The sequence below is a fragment of the Dendrobates tinctorius genome, unplaced genomic scaffold, assembly GCF_039654945.1.
Source record: "Dendrobates tinctorius isolate UK_male_01 unplaced genomic scaffold, ASM3965494v1 ptg000070l, whole genome shotgun sequence".
Classification (NCBI taxonomy): Eukaryota; Metazoa; Chordata; class Amphibia; order Anura; family Dendrobatidae; genus Dendrobates; species Dendrobates tinctorius.
The window spans coordinates 82930919-82947852 of NW_027361738.1; the positions used below are offsets into that span (position 1 = coordinate 82930919).

A 16934-nucleotide genomic window follows, 5' to 3' on the forward strand; every position below is an offset into this window, starting at 1 on the left:
GCAGCAAACCAAGTGCTGCGGTCCGTACGGCTGTCAATTCCCGCACGGGGACCGCAGCGCTCAGGTGGGAAGGGGGGTACAGGGGCCCAGGTTTTATGAACAGCCCCGGGCCCATAGTCCACTTAATCCGCCACTGCTCTTGCGTTATCTGCCTTCAGCTGTTTAATTGCGGTCATACCTTTCATTGCAATCTTGCACAAATTTAATTTCCTGTATTATTGTCTAACGACTTATCGTTGGGTTTATTACTCTTATTATTGGGTTTATTACTTGTTTTCCGGAGTTATTCTTCACGTGATGTCATTGTACTGTATTACCTAGAATGGGCACAGTTGTGCTTCATAAAACTGTAGTTTGACTACAATGACTCATAAACCAGTGCTAATAATTACGTTAACATTCTCAGATTACGTGCGTCAGGAATAGACCGGAGAGCGATTAGGATTTTATGATCCATTCTGGTATATGATGAGCACTAAAGAGACAATTCACAAAGAGCAGGACAGAATTTCCAGGCTACGTTGACTTGTTTACCCTTTGGTCGCATCATTCTTGTAGCAGAGGAAAGAATTAATATCTGAATCATATGGAATTAGAATTGCAATGAGCACCAAAGTAGCAAAAGGCATTGTCAGCACTTGCTAGGATATTCCACCAATGTCCAATTATTCTGGGCATGAACCCTATAACCTATTTTGTTATAATGTCCTCCATCTTGGTATGTGAAAAATGAGGATGAATGAACTCATGGAGATCAACATCCAACACTGCGGAGACACCATCACATGTTTCTCAACGCAGTGATTCTAGAGCAATGCCCCCATCCCTTATGGGAAATATGTAAAAATTCATCCTCATTTTTCACAGTCTTTTACTAGGCATTGCTCCTACTAGCCAGTTTCCTACTCCTCACTGATGAGGGGCAATACCCCGAAACAGCTGTCTGTGGATGGATACCATGTTTTGGCATAGGTGGTTTCCTTCATTGGAGATTGCCCTTCCCATGGTTGTTCCTTCCCGGGGAAAGACCTGGCTAGTCATTGCTTGCGTTGAGAAACATGTGATGGTGCCTCCGCAGCTTGTGTTTTGCTCCATCTTGGTATAACGTCCCCATCCTGGTATAATGTCCCTATTCTGTTATAATAGTGTGGGGAAGGTGACTTGATGGACGGACGTGACTGGTAGAAGGAGGGGACGGTTTGTGCACTAGTGACAGAGAGATTGACAGGTTAGAAAGGTAACAGCAGGGAAAGACAGAAAAGGGAGTGCAGTACCGTGAAATGACCACAAGATGGCAGAGGAGAGTAGTACAGGACTTAACATCAGCTTAGGGCTTAGGAATCCGCTTAGTCATGGGGGGCGGGGAGATAGGAGCCCGGGTGGGAAATTCCCCTGTGAGAGAGGGGATAAATAGAAGAAGGCGGGGCTCCAGGAGAGTTTAGTCCTGGGAGGAGCTCAGAAGAAGACGGAGAAAGTGAGAAGAGCTCGGCCAGGGGGACGGACCAAGCAAAGACAGTCAGGGGGGTGGCCCTGACCCGACGGACTGCAGGACAGGCAAGGAGAAGAGGCAGCCAGGGGGGAGACCCTGACTCGACGTACTGCAAGACAGACGAGGCCCCGGGGGTACCGACTGGAAGACGACCTCGGGCAGGTGAAGCGCTGGGGGTAGATTGGTCTAGGACAGCCCCCAGTGAAAGATCCGCGAGGTGCGTTACTGCGACTGGAGCTGAAGAATAGGTACCCGGGCCTGGCGATACAGTGGTGTAAAGAAGCTGCGGTGCGTGTTTGGTGGTCGTCAGGAGGACAACAAATAAATCCGGAACTGTTACAAGTGGAAGCTGTCTCCGTCTCGTCTTTGCTTCGTCTGGTAAGCAGTGGTCCACCCCCCTAGCCCGGCCCCTACCACATTATCCTCATTCTGTTGTAATGTCCTTCATCTTGGTATAATATCCCTATCCTGGTATAATGTCCCCATCCTGGTATAACGTCCTCAATCCTGGTATAATGTCCTCATTCCGTTATACTATCCCCCATCCTGGTATAATGTCCCCATCTGAGGGTGCACGTCCAGGTGAAATTGGCATGGCAGGCAGGGCCCACCTCTCGCACGGGCCCGGTCACACCCTCTGAGACCGCAATGGTTATACCCCTGCATGTGCCACTTTTTACTCAGCCGCTTGAATGACTAAATGGGCTCATCATGGATCCTTAGAAGATAGCTAACAGGAAAAAATAGCACAACATTCTCCTAGCACCACTGCCATTTTCTTCTGGGCATCACAGTCATGGCCGGTAGTTATTTTATCCCACTGGGCCCCTCTTCGCTTTCTAATTTTCCTCCTCCATTTTAAAGAGTTGTCACTTTTTTATTTTTCGTTGATGGAGCTGGGCGAAAGTTTGTTTTATGCAATGTAATTTTTATTAATACAATTTTGGGATTGGTACGACTTTCTAAACTTCTTTTTATTATCTTTATTAGAGGCAGTGTCAACCCAAAAAATCAGATTCTGTGAGTTCGATCTTTATTTTTTGGTTTTACGTTCCTTTTATGGGATTAATATTTTTATATTTTAGCTCAAATATTTGATATCGCTGAGTGCGAAACTATGCATTTTTTTTGCTTTATGTTTCAGGAATATCTTTTTAAAAAATATTAGCTTTTTTTTAGATATGTTCTTGTCTCCTTATGAGGCTTGATCCTGTGATCACTTTATCCTTGGCACAATGCACTGCCATACTGGAATATTGCAATGTATTGTAAAATCACCGTTCTTCTCTAAAGCCCAGACATCGACTGCGAAATGTACAAATATGCAACGGCAATGCCAACAGCACCCTGCAATCATGGTTCGGGTGAGTAGGATGTCGACTGGTCGTTGGAAGAGCAGCATCTAAGAGATGAAGCTGCTGCGATGGGAGATAGCTCTGTTTGCAGCAGTAAGGCTAAGGTGCTGGCTGTATAGGGTCTCATTCACATGAATAGAACTGTGCTGCGGTTCCTCTATTGCCAGAGTGCAGCTGTGCCGAGACAGATTGTGAAGGGGTTCATTAGGGCTGTGGCCTGCTTCATTATGGGGGTCCCAAAGTTAAGGCTGATTATAAATGACTGCATACCCTAGTGACATGCCATCACTTTGTGCTGTGGTCCCTTCATTCTTGTGACCACTTGTGGTCCATGAAGTTGGACCGCCACACATTGTAACCTTGGGGAGATTCTAGAGATATGCCACCACTTTTTTGCTTTGGTCCCTTCATTCTCAGAATCGGTTGTGGTCCCAGAAGTTGGACCACCACACATTGTAAGCTTGGGCAGATTCTAGAACTATGCCATCTAGAGTTGAGCGGCTTTGGTTGGATCGGATTTCGTGAAACCCGAATGAAACAAAATTTGAGTCGGATGAAACTGGTCCGACTAGGGCAAAAAAAGTCAGAGTTTCGTCCGGAACCCGACCCCAATGCAAATCAATGAGAAATAAAAGTCGGCATTGAGCGGATGACATTCATCCACTCAATGCCGACTTTTATGCCCCATTGACTTGCATTGGGGTCGGGTTTCGGACAAAACTCCGACTTTTTTTGCACTAGTCGGACCAGTTTCATCCGACTCAAATTTTGTTTCGTCAGGTTTCACGAAACCCGATCCGACCAAAGCCGCTCAACTCTAATGCCATCACTTTGTGCTGTGGTCCCTTCAGTCTCGAGATCGGTTGGGGTCTTAGACATTGATTTGACCTCCTCCCATTGTAACCGTGGGCATATTCTAGAGATATGCCATTACTTTGTGCTGTGGTCCCTTCATTCTCAGGAAAGGTTGTGGTCCCAGAAGTTGGACCACCACACATTGTAAGCTTGGGCACATTCTAGAACTATGCCGTCGCTTTGTGCTGTGGTCCTTTCATTCTCGGGTTCGGTTGGGGTCCTAGACTTTGATTTGACCTCCACCCATTGTAACCTTGGGCAGATTCTAGAGATATGCCATCACTGTGCTGTTGCCCCTTCATTGACTTTATGAGACAGAAACACTCCTTTATGTCATCGTGATACACTGTACAGGAACGAATAATTCAGCTTTGGGCTTTGTGGTGACCGCATTCACTTTTGTTACTTCCATTGAGCAGTTGAGATTTGCAGTGAAGGGTTTACGGGTCAGCGTCTGTACCTCTCATCTTGTCTTAGAGGCGTTCTTTATCCGCGTAGACGGAAATTGAAAGGAAACAGTGTGAGACCTAGAGGTGTATTACAAGTGATGAGTTGCAAAGAGATTGAGTTGTCTGGCAAAAGCACAACATTGTGACAAGAAAGTCAGGAAAGTTTCTCAGCTCACTGATCGAGAGTATGTGAGGAAATAAGAAGAGCGTGAAGACGTCCCCTGCTCAGCCTGAGGCCCTGCCAGAGAAATCTATAATAGGTGGATGAATTCTGCATGGAAGTGAATTCTGCTGGTAGATAATGCATGCTGTCCATCTATTTTTAGAAGACCAGGTCTTTAGAATGCATCAAAGAGGTTTAAGTCGCACCTATCCTTTTGCACAAAATATGTAGAAACGTATCGTCTTTCTGTTTTGGATATACATACCAGTTTAATATGTCCAAGAACTGTTCTGATTCCCATTCTCTATAAATTGCTATCCTCACTTTTTTGAACGGGTTTTTCCCCTTCATCAGTATTCTGCCAGTACTATAGGTGCTGGAAAGTCCATTTTCTCATTTCCCAGCATACTTTGTTTTTGCCATTTTTCAATTGCTTGCCTGCCCTGAACGCAAATTTCGTCTCTGTATTATACCTTCATGAATTATGACAGACAAGAGAGCAGGACACAAACCCATCCACACTTCCTGTAGCGGTAAAGATCCTCCCCCACTTCCTGTAGAGAGACGCAGCCCCGCCCCCACTTCCTGTAGAGGTAAAGAGCCTCCTCACTTCCTGTAGTGATAAGGCCCGCCCCATTTCCTGAAGAAAGACAAAGCCACGCCCCCATTACTTGTAATCAGTCGCAGCTAGAGACGGAATACACCTGATATCGGTCAGTGGATACTATGTAACCCTGGAGACACCTGAAGGCTCAAGATCTCTGGAAGTACATGGAACAATTTAATGTATGCAAGTACTATATCTATGTCGTGAGCGCAAATCTTAAGTAATAATGGCATAATACTGCCCAAATAACCTGTCATCCCTGGCGATCTCTACATGGGGGAAATGGTAGCCCCTCTCATTTGTGATGCCTTTACTGCTACAGACCCCATGCCAGGGTAGAATAGAAGGGACTTTTTATATTTTTGAGTATTTTTTAAGTTTAGTGTTTTTATACATCCTACTCATATGTGGCAAGATTCATTACTGAATTTGTTGTCGTTTTTTTTGAGTTTTTCATCTGATTTTCATTTGTGCCTAATTTAGTGATGAGCAAACGTACTCGGATATCGTGCTATCCGAGCATGCCGGGTGTTTTCCGTGTTCTTTGGGAGTGCTCGGATAATATATTCGAAACCCAGCGGCTGCATATTTTGAGGCGGTAGACAGACGCAGATAATATATTCGAAACCCAGCGGCTGCATGTTTTGAGGCGGTAGACAGACGCAGATAATATATTCGAAACCCAGCGGCTGCATGTTTTGAGGCGGTAGACAGACGCAGATAATATATTCGAAACCCAACGACTGCATGTTTTGAGGCGGTAGACAGACGCAGATAATATATTCGAAACCCAGAGGCTGCATGTTTTGAGGAGGTAGACAGACACAGATAATATATTCGAAACCCAGCGGCTGCATGTTTTGAGGCGGTAGACAGACGCAGATAATATATTCGAAACCCAGCGGCTGCATATTTTGAGGTGGTAGACAGACACAGATAATATATTCGAAACCCAGCGGCTGCATATTTTGAGGTGGTAGACAGACACAGATAATATATTCGAAACCCAGCGGCTGCATGTTTTGAGGCGGTAGACAGACGCAGATAATATATTCGAAACCCAGCGGCTGCATGTTTTGAGGCGGTAGACAGAAGCAGATAATATATTCGAAACCCAGCGGCTGCATGTTTTGAGGCGGTAGACAGACGCAGATAATATATTCGAAACCCAGCGGCTGCATGTTTTGAGGCGGTAGACAGACGCAACGCATGCGCAGATTGCCAAACAGGCAAGAAATCCCTGAATGTGTTGTGACTGTCTAACAGCCGCGAGACACGCAGCCACAGGGACTCGAGTACATAATCTGTGCACACCTAAAATACTCTGATAACATGATATCTGAGCACGTTTGCTCATCACTAGTGTTCACCTGTGTTTTTTTCTTTCCACATTGGTCATTGTGTGTGAGGTTTGGGTTTTCCAGATGTTTCTGGCTTTTTCATCAATTACAACTTTTTAAAGAAATTTTTTTTTTTTTTTTGCACGGATGCACTTTAGGATCCCCACTGGAGTGATTTTATGTGCGTCTCAAATTTTTGTTCCAATTCTTGCAACATTTTAGTGGAGCTAAAAAGTCACCAACCAGATTAAGAACAAAAATAAAGAGTTTTGTGTTATTTTGAGCAAAATTCATGAACCACGTCTGCCATTTTGAAGAGTTTGGCACAGAAAAAAACATGAACAAATACCTCAAAGTAAAAAAAAAGGAAAAATGGCTTAAAAAAACACCCCCAAAATAACGACAAATCCATAGATTTCAGTGTGTAAGAAAGGCGCGGCACTTTACTTTGGCCGTGTTACACACAATTCTTCAGTGGAGTTTTACCTGGTCCTGTTCTCTTTTCCCATCATTTATTTATATATTGTTAATTATCTACTTCATTGAGTGCAATAATGAGAAAAATCAGATTGACTGCAATGTAATTTGTTCTACTCTGATAAAAATGTATAGATCCGCCAGCCCCCACACTTTTAATATACATTTGGGGGTACTTGATTCGGCTTTTTACGTGGCATGAACTGAATTTTTATTCTCATCCTATTTTTTTTCTTTTGTAAAACTTTGCAAAGACTGTAATGACTTTTCTTCCCACCGTGACCGATAAATTAAATCTAAATTTTCCAACCTGACATACCAGGATGAGGGGTGTACTTAGTATATATGTGCCTATACATGGACCATGGGGTTCGAAGATGGATTCTCAATTGGATGCCTCTGGGAACCCAACAGACTTGGCGCGTTCCTTCCATCAAGGAAATGTATTTAATGTCTATGGTGTTCATGTAACGGAACAAGGATTTACATTAATCACATTTCCAGACATGGATTACTAGTTCCTAAAAAAAAAAAAAAGGCTTATTTCTTTTTTTTTTATTTTTAACCCCCCCACGGAGAAGTTGTGTGCACAAGAGCGTATACGGCACAGGAATCATTTCTGTCTGTACATGTTCTGTCTTTTGCCACCTATATCTTCCCCTAAATGCGATGCAATAACTCTCTTTTCAGCTTTCGATGAGGCCTTTACGGCAGCCACTAGAGGTTGAGTAACTCCATATGGAAAATTTGAGAAAAAAACTGCGCAGGAGGCCATAGGATGAGTTTCCACCGATTTTCTCTAATTTAATGAAAATTGATGTAATGTAATTTTTTTACATATCCAAATCAATAATTGTATTAATAGGAATATGTACTTACAGGGCCCTTCTTCACGAGGTCTAAATCTGGTACCACAGCGGTAAGATGAACGATTGTAAACAGAGAATTGAGAACATAAGAGAAAAACAGATTTTTATGAAGCGTAATCCTTTGGCAACTGAGACTCCTAAAAGACAGAATATAAGCCATATTTAATTAAATTGTTGTAAGATGAGGGATTTCATTTACACACAAGCAAAATGCAGAAGTACAGAGGTTTATGTCGTCTACAAATGCACCTAGTATTGGGGCATACATAGAGGGAAGGGCGTCTCGTAGCTAAAAATCAAAATTGGGCTCTTGAGCTACGTAGTTGTCCCTCATTAATTCTCATTTTAGGGCCTGTGGACAGTGGAAACCCTGAGAAAGTGCACTCCACCTATTGAGATGGTAGGTAGACCAACTAAATTGTGACCCCCTGCCCTAGGCATCTGAGACAAAAAAAAAGATAGACCTTTACTATTTACTTACAGGTGGCATGAGATCTTCGTTTTATTTAATACCTACTTTATTATAAACTACCGTATTTGGAAAAAGTTCTCACATTGACAAAAATTTGGGTTTTCACATTTTGCTGATTCGGTGTTTTTCGATCTTTTAGTTGAATGTTTCTATAGTTGCTAAACTACAATTCTAAACGTTTTTAAACATTTATTTGCAAATACATCAAGCTTTTCTAAAGCCTCAAAATTTCTCCAGACTTCTGTGCTTCGCCCGGGCAGCTGGGCCAAATCCTGACTGATGGCCGCCCATACTGCCTAATCAGCGCTTGGGGGTTTATCACAATGTTTGTGTTTTTGTTTGCTGCTTTTTGAAGATTGAACACAGGTTCTCAATGGGATTGATATCTGGGGAGTTTCCTGACCATGGACCCAAAATATCAATGATTAGGTCACCGAGACGCCTAGTTATCACTTTTTTCCTTCCGTCATGATGAAAAAAAGCAATGTTCATCACCAAATTGTTCCTCGATGATGAGAGAAGTTGGTCTTGGAGAACAATAAGGTCTCATTCCTCATTCCTGACAGCGTTCTTACTGAAAAATCTGAGTGATTCCCCTCCATGGATGAAACCGTAAAGCCTCCTCAATGGTCTCAGGAGGCTTTACTGTTGGAAGACACATGACTCATGGTAACGTTACCTTTTCTTCTCTGGATAATCATTCCTCCAGATGTCCCAAGTAGTCTGAAGGGGGCTGCATCAGAGAAAATAACTGCAGGGAGTGAAGGGATTGGACTGTTGAGAATGGGGGTAAAGTCATTTTCTCTGATGAAGCCCCCTTCAGTCTGTTTGGGACATCTTTAGGAATGATTGTCGGCAGAAGAAAAGGTGAGTCCTGTGTCTGCCAACAGTAAAAGAATCCTGCCACCATTCATGTGTGGAGATACTTTTCATCCATGAAGGCGAATCACTAACGGTTTTCCGTAAAAACACGGCTAAGAATAAAGAACGGGATCTAAACCTCTTCAAAGAGCAACTTCTCCCAACTATCCAGGAACAATATATCAGCAACCATAGAACATCTGTCTAAAAAATCTAAAAACACCGAAGCAGTAAACTTTGTGAAAACCAACATTTGTGTCAGTATCAAATCTTTTTCCTACTACTGTAGTTTTATATCATTTTATGTGATTATGCATTCAAATTTTTTTTTTAAATATTCCGATTTTCACATTGTCCACTAGAATGACAATTCCTGCTTTCTGCAACTCATTTGTCAGCTTTGCTGTATAGATTGGGACAGAGTTTCCAGAGTCATATCAATGGACGGAACAAAAATTTATCAATATCACATGGGTGAGGTTACAACACCTGGAAACTGCACCGCTTGGCTGATACCTGGAGCTGTGGCTGATGGAAGATCACAAATTATGGAATGGGAACACTTCAATTAAGTTGTAGAAGCTGAGAACGGATACCACACAGTGTACAGATCTGTGGTACATCAGCGCTATACAATATGGACTTCTGTTGTGGCTTTCAGCTATCACGAGTGATGGACACCTATTAATGACCTATCCTAAGGTCCTACAACCCTTTAATGAACGATTTGTTGCATGACTGGATGTCTATATATGGTAGGATAGCAACAATGCAGCTACCATAAAGCACACAAACCCTGCTGTAAAGAAGGAAGTGTGAGTCTCCAAAATGGCTGCCACCAGGAGAAATTACAAAATTAGAGAAATAATTAAGAAAATAATTACAGTTATTAAAACAGAACAACACGTTAATTCTCTTGTACAGATTCACATCTAATGAATGAAGCAGAAATTACAGTACATCCCTGAGACATTCCCTTTAAGTATTAAAAAAAATAATAATTCTAGCCTCAATTTATAAAATTACTTTTGTGTTTTGTGGGTTGCCCTTGATCTACAAAGCAAGCGACTTCCATTACCCACCGAGCGTTTGTTATTTCTGCTCATACGTCAGCATTCAGCCCTTCAGTTTTTACATTATTAATATTATTATTATTAAGATCATAAAATCAGAAGCAAACAACTATAATCATGATTATGCTTGGGGGGAGGGGTGGCACTTACTTGAAATAAAAGAAAATTCCAAGGGAAATTAACAATGAGACGATGGACAAGGCGTGTCCTACTATGGCCATATAGTACAGGATGTAGGCATTCTAGAAGAGATGGAGAGAGACATGACTCAGGGGCAGAAACAATAAACATTATGCTTCAAGGGGATGTGTCACTATCTATAAATATGTAATTTATTATATTGCTGTGAATGCCGCTGTTCTCCAGAATCCGGCGATGTTTTTCCTTTGTTCCTGAGCCTCTCTATTCCATAGATATGGCCCCTTTTTCACTGTATGGAAATCTGGTCTTTTTAGCAAACTAGGCGTGGCCTACAAGGAGAAAGAAGAGTTGCTAGCCACACCCACTTCACTAACAAGACTGGATTTACATACAGGGAAAAAAGGACCATATCTCAACAATGGAGAGACGCAGGAACAAGAGAAAAATATTGCTGGATTCAGGAGAACAGCTGCTAAAGGTGAATCAGCAACCATGAGCCATTTTATAATACTGGTGTCTTCTAATAAAAAACACAAAAATTGAGCATGGTTTGAGTTGATACACATGCAGCACATAAATGCATGTTGACATTGGCCATAAAACATAAAACCTGCAAAAGGCAACGTGAGCAAAAACCCTGCTGTAACTAAATAAGTAAAAGCAAAAGTGCATCTAAATAATACAGAATTTTTAGTAATACTGTTTTTGATCAAAAGTAGCATGAAAGCCAACCCACCACGACACGGTAACTCTGTTCGGGATAGTCCTACACTGTCTAATATTAAAAACCTTGTTTTGTGTCAAAGTTGACCTCAATGTGTGAACAAGGGCAGACAAAAGGACTTTGTATTTTATGCATTCTGCGCAAGCTGGGGTGTGGCCTCCCTCTCCTGAGCTGGAAATTGTATATAAGGCTTCCCCAGACTGGTGTCTACTGTTTGGGACTCAGTCCTTTTGTCTGCCCTTGTTCACACATTGAGTCAACTTTGACACAAAGCAAGGTTTTTAATATTAGACAGTGTAGGACTATCCCGAACAGAGTTACCGTGTCGTGGTGGGATGGCTTTCATGCTACTTTTGATCAAAAACAGTATTATTAAAAACTCTGTATTATTTAGATGCACTTTTGCTGGAGTCATTTACCAGAAGAGTGGCTGTAGACAAAATATAATGGGAGTTGACGTTGTCCTTTATTACATATAGTGTCCTCACTTATTATACATAGAATTGTCTTTTATCACATACAATGTCCTCCTTTATTATGAATATTGTTGTTTTTATTACAAAGTGTTCTCCCTTGATACTTTATACAGTATTGTCTTTTATTATTATTATACACAGTGTCCTTCCTTATTATGCATAGCATTGTCCTTTATCACATACAATGGCCTCCCTTATTTTGAATATTGTTTTTTTATTACATACAGTGTTCTCTCTTGATACTATATACAGTATTGTCCTTTATTTGTATTATTATAATACACAGTTTCCTTCCTTATTATGAATAGTATTGTCTTTTATCACATACAGTGTCCTCACTTATTATAGCATTTTTTTAATCAAACATAGTGTCCTCCCTAATTTTGTATAGCTTTTTTTTTATTACACACAGTATTCTCCCTGAATATTGTTAACAGTGCTGTTCTTTATTATTATAATACACAGTGTTCTCCTTTACTATACTATTGTATGGTATCAGAGGGTGATGAACCTACAGCACGGTGGCTCAGTGGTTAGCATTATTGCCTTACAGCTCTGAGGTTGTGGGTTCAAATCCCACCAAGGACAACATCTCCATGTTTGCATGGGTTTCCTCCCACACTCCAGAGACATACTGATAAGAAATCTAGACTGTGAGCGTCAATGGGGGATGGCGATGATAATGTTTGTTAAGTGCTGCGGAAAAGAAATCCCTAACCTACTTAAACTATAAGCCTTTATGTGTAACTTGTTAAAATAAACTATAAACAGTTCCCCACCTTAAATGTAAGATATTACTTTTACTCCAATTTTATTTTAACATGGTATAGCACTGTTGTTATGTACTATATGGTGGAATTAACGTCGCCCATCATATGATGAATCTGGTAACTCCCTTAAAGGATTCAGCGCATACAGATTTATTATTGATAATCGCTTAGCTTGGGGCGCTGCGTGGGGAACACAAAAGCAGCAAATAAAAAGACAATACCACCTCTGTCTAAACAGTAAAATAGTGATTATAAATATTTGCGCTAAAAATTGTGTCCTAAAGTCCTAACATAATTGTGTTTTATCTTAAAACCTCCCTGAGCTTATATCTTCAGGCACATTAGGGTTTTATTCTCGTCTGTTACTTTTTATGGGTATTGTATGTCAAATTTTAGGGTGTTTGTCTTTGGCCTTTAGGACACAATTTTTAGCGCAAATATTTATATATTTATAATTAAGATTTATTATTGAGTTTGATGGATAGACCGTATGCATTAAGCTCCTCAGCTCCCTCTAGTGGTTACTGTAGCCAATAATAATTGTATTTTTTTTTTTACTCTGCCTACACAGGGTTAGTTTTTTTCCCCTCAGTATCTCAATTAAATCTTTGCTTCAAGCATATACTAAGAAATTATTCAGCACATAAATTTAGACCTATTCAGTTAAAATACATTAAAATACATTAAAGTACATATTCACTGGTTCTCCCCCCATGGACATTAGTGGTCACAACTTTCTTTGTATAATGTGCAGGATATGGAAGTATTCATTATTATAGTTCCCGTCTGTAACGCATCAATTGTACTTAATTGGTTGGTAATTTATGTGTTGCATTAGCCTGTTGCTCGTATCCAGCACGCTCATGAAACTGCATTTAGATATGGAGGGAGCTTTGCTTTGGTAGTTGCTAAATGGCTTCAGTATATGTCATGGGTTATTATGCAGAACTATTGATGCTGTCACCCAGGTGATAGAGTTTCTTTTTACTAATGATGGAGAAATTCGATTTTCATATTTTTTCTTTATTTAATGTGTTCTACGGGATTCATTTTTTTGTATGCCGATCACATGATTTACTAATGTTTTTATTTCTTTTTATATTTCTTTATATTATTGATTATTTAACCACTGGGTCATTTGTCTGTTGTCCTCACAAGAAGGAGTTGTAATATTTCACTGTTAATTTAGTTACATATTTCCAGGAGGAATAACAGAGGAAGGTTAAATGAACAAGAATGTATAAAAAAATTGCCTACTGTCATGCGCATGATGCGATAGTTTGCACGTGGACTCCAGATCGGCCCTATGGAATAACATTGAGTACTGCCAGTTTTTCTTAACGTACTGCACTCGGACTGAAAATACAGTCGTGGGAACGAAGCAAAACACTGAATTTTAAGGATAAATTCTCCACAATGTTTTTTTTAAAGAATCCAAAATCTTTACATATGTGTTATCAATCACTGTTCTGGAGGGGGAGTAGGTGAGCTGTGACATCACCTATTGTGAATGGTGGATCTTGTGTTATCTACTGTATATGGTGGTGTTATCAGTCATTGTACAGGAGGAGGAGGTGAGCTGTGACATCACCTATTGTGAATGGTGGATCCTGTGTAATCTACTGTATATAGAGGTGTTATCAGTCATTGTACAGGAAGAGGAGGTGAGCTGTGACATCACCTATTGTGAATGGTGGATTCTGTGTTATATACTGTATATAGAGGTGTTATCAGTCATTGTACAGGAGGAGGTGAGCTGTGACATCACCTATTGTGAATGGTGGATCCTGTGTAATCTACTGTATATAGAGGTGTTATCAGTCATTGTATAGGAGGAGGTGAGCTGTGACATCACCTATTGTGAATGGTGGATCCTGTGTTATCTACTGTATATAGAGGTGTTATCAGTCATTGTACAGGAGGAGGTGAGTTGTGACATCACCTATTGTGAATGGTGGATCATGTGTTATCTACTGTATATAGAGGTGTTATCATTCATTGTACAGGAGGAGGAGGTGAGCTGTGACATCACCTATTGTGAATGGTGGATCCTGTATTATCTACTGTATATAGAGGTGTTATCAGTCATTGTACAGGAGGAGGAGGTGAGCTGTGACATCACCTATTGTGAATGGTGGATCCTGTATTATCTACTGTATATAGAGGTGTTATCAGTCATTGTACAGGAGGAGGAGGTGAGCTGTGACATCACCTATTGTGAATGGTGGATCCTGTGTTATCTACTGTATATAGAGGTGTTATCAGTCATTGTATAGGAGGAGGAGGTGAGTTGTGACATCACCTATTGTGAATGGTGGGTCATGTGTTATCTACTGTATATAGGGGTGTTATCAGTCATTGTACAGGAGGAGGAGGTGAGCTGTGATATCATCTATTGTGAATGGTAGATCCTGTGTTAGCACCTGTGTGTGTTGGGTTGTTATAAGTCATTTTACTCCTGTCTGCAATTATAATGAGTATGCTGACAAGCCTTCTGTAAGGAACAGGGAGTTTTTACTGAAAGTGTGAAAATAGCAAGATATTTTTAAAATACAAATTGTGATACGAAAATTCTTAAAAATGGTTTAAAAAATTAAAATCTGATGTAAACAATAGGTCATTTTCTTACTATACATTCCCTATAAGCCAATTAATATGGTTGCCGTATAAATAGAGCTTATCGGGTCTCCTGACCCATCAGTTTAAGTAAGAAGACCTTTTTTTATTGAGTAATTATTAATGATGAGCGAGCGTGCTCCGACATCTTGTTATCCGCCATGCTCGGGTGTTATCCGAATATCTTGGGTGTGATCAAATAACATGTTCGAGTCCCCGTGGCTGCATGATTCGTGGCTGTTAGACCTGTTCACTCGCTTACAAGAAGCCATTAATTCCACAGTAATTTACAGACATCTTCATCGTTGTCCCCATTGGGGCTCACAATCTAGATCCCCTATCAGAATGTCTTTGGAGGAAACCGGAGAACACGGAGGAAACCCTCACAAACATGGGGAGAACATACTGACCCCTTTGCAGATGTTGCCATCGGTGGGACCTGAACCCAGGGCTGCAAAGCAGCCGTGCTAACCACTGAGCCACAATACAGCGCTAACCACTGAGCCAGTGTGCTGCCTAGTTGTTAACATATTCATACATTTCCAGGAAGAATAACAGAGGAACACAAAATTCTAAGAACGTACACTACCGTTCAAAAGTTTGGGGTCACCCAGACAATTTTGTGTTTTCCATGAAAACTCATACTTTTATTAATTGCCAAATGAGTTTAAAATCGAGTCCAGACATTGACAAGGTTCGAAAAAAAGATTTTTATTTGAAATAATAATTTTCTCCTTCATACTTTGCTTTCGTCAGAGAATGCTCCCTATGCAGCAATTCCAGCATTGCAGTTAATTTACTGAGGTAATATGGAGGAATTTCACCCCATGCTTCCAGAAGCCCCTCCCACAAGTTGGTTTGGCTTGATGGGCACTTTTTGCGCACCATACCGTCAATCTGCTCCCACAACAGCTCAATGGGGTTGAGATCTGGTGACTGCTGGCCACTCCATTACAGATAGAATACCAGCTGCCGGCTTCTTCCCTAAATAGTTCTTCTATAATTTGGAGGTGTGCTTTGGGCCATTGTCCTGTTGTAGGATGAAATTGGCTCCAACCAAGCGCTGTCCACAGGGTATGGCATGGCGATGCAAAATGGAGTGATAGCCTTCCTTATTCAAAATCCCTTTTACCTTGTACAAATCTCCAACTTTACCAGCACCAAAGCAACCCCAGACCATCACATTACCTCCACCATGCTTGACAGATGGCGTCAGGCACTCTTCCAGCATCTTTTCAGTTGTTCTGTGTCTCACAAATGTTCTTCTTCGTGATCCAAACACCTCAAACTTGGATTCGTTTGTCCATAAAACTTTTTTCCAATCTTCCTCTGTCCAATGTCTGTGTTCTTTTGCCCATATTAATCTTTTCCTTTTATTAGCCAGTCTCAGATATGGCTTTTTCTTTGCCACTCTGCCCTGAAGGCCAGCATTCCGGAGTCGCCTCTTCACTGTAGACGTTGACACTGGCGTTTTGCGTGTACTATTTAATGAAGCTGCCAGTTCAGGACCTGTGAGGTGTCGATTTCTCAAACTACAGACTCTAATGTACTCCCCCTTCTCTTTCTACTCTGGTTAGAGCCTGTTTGTGCTCTCCTCTGAAGGGAGTAGTACACACCGTTGTAGGAAATCTTCAGTTACTTGGCAATTTCTCGCATGGAATAGCCTTCATTTCTAAGAACAAGAATAGACTGTCGAGTTTCACATGAAAGTTCTTTTTTTCTGGCCATTTTGAGAGTTTAATGGAACCAACAAATGTAATGCTCCAGATTCTCAACTAGCTCAAAGGAAGGTCAGGTTTATAGCTTCTCTAATCAGCCAAACTGTTTTCAGCTGTGCTAACATACTTGCATAAGGGTTTTCAAGGGTATTCTAACCATCCATTAGCCTTCTTACAGTTAGCAAACACAAAGTATCATAAGAACACTGGAGTGATGGTTGTTGGAAATGGGCCTCTATACACCTATGAAGATATTGCATTACAAACCAGACTTTTGCAGCTAGAATAGTCATTTACTACATTAACAATGTATAGATGTCATGATCCATGCTGGATCAGGACTGATAAAAAGCACAGGTAACCTTTTTATTTTCCTAATCTGTGCTTAAGGTTGGTTTTTGCCCCGGTGGCTATTAAGATTATTGCACTGTGGTGTCGTTTGTTCTAAGTTTGCCCCCGGTGGTGGTGAGCGTCATTGC

General features: G+C 41.1%; 1 protein-coding gene across 1 annotated transcript in view; it reads right to left on the bottom strand.

The window, feature by feature from the left end:
* Positions 1 to 16934, bottom strand: part of CALCR (calcitonin receptor) — a 287061-nt gene that overhangs the window by 37886 nt on the left and 232241 nt on the right. The window contains exons 6-7 of the mRNA XM_073582041.1: positions 10161 to 10252; positions 7615 to 7741 (exon numbers count right to left, since the gene is read on the bottom strand). Of these exons, the coding sequence (XP_073438142.1) occupies positions 7615 to 7741; positions 10161 to 10252 (219 nt within the window). The remainder of the gene's footprint in view (positions 1 to 7614; positions 7742 to 10160; positions 10253 to 16934) is intronic.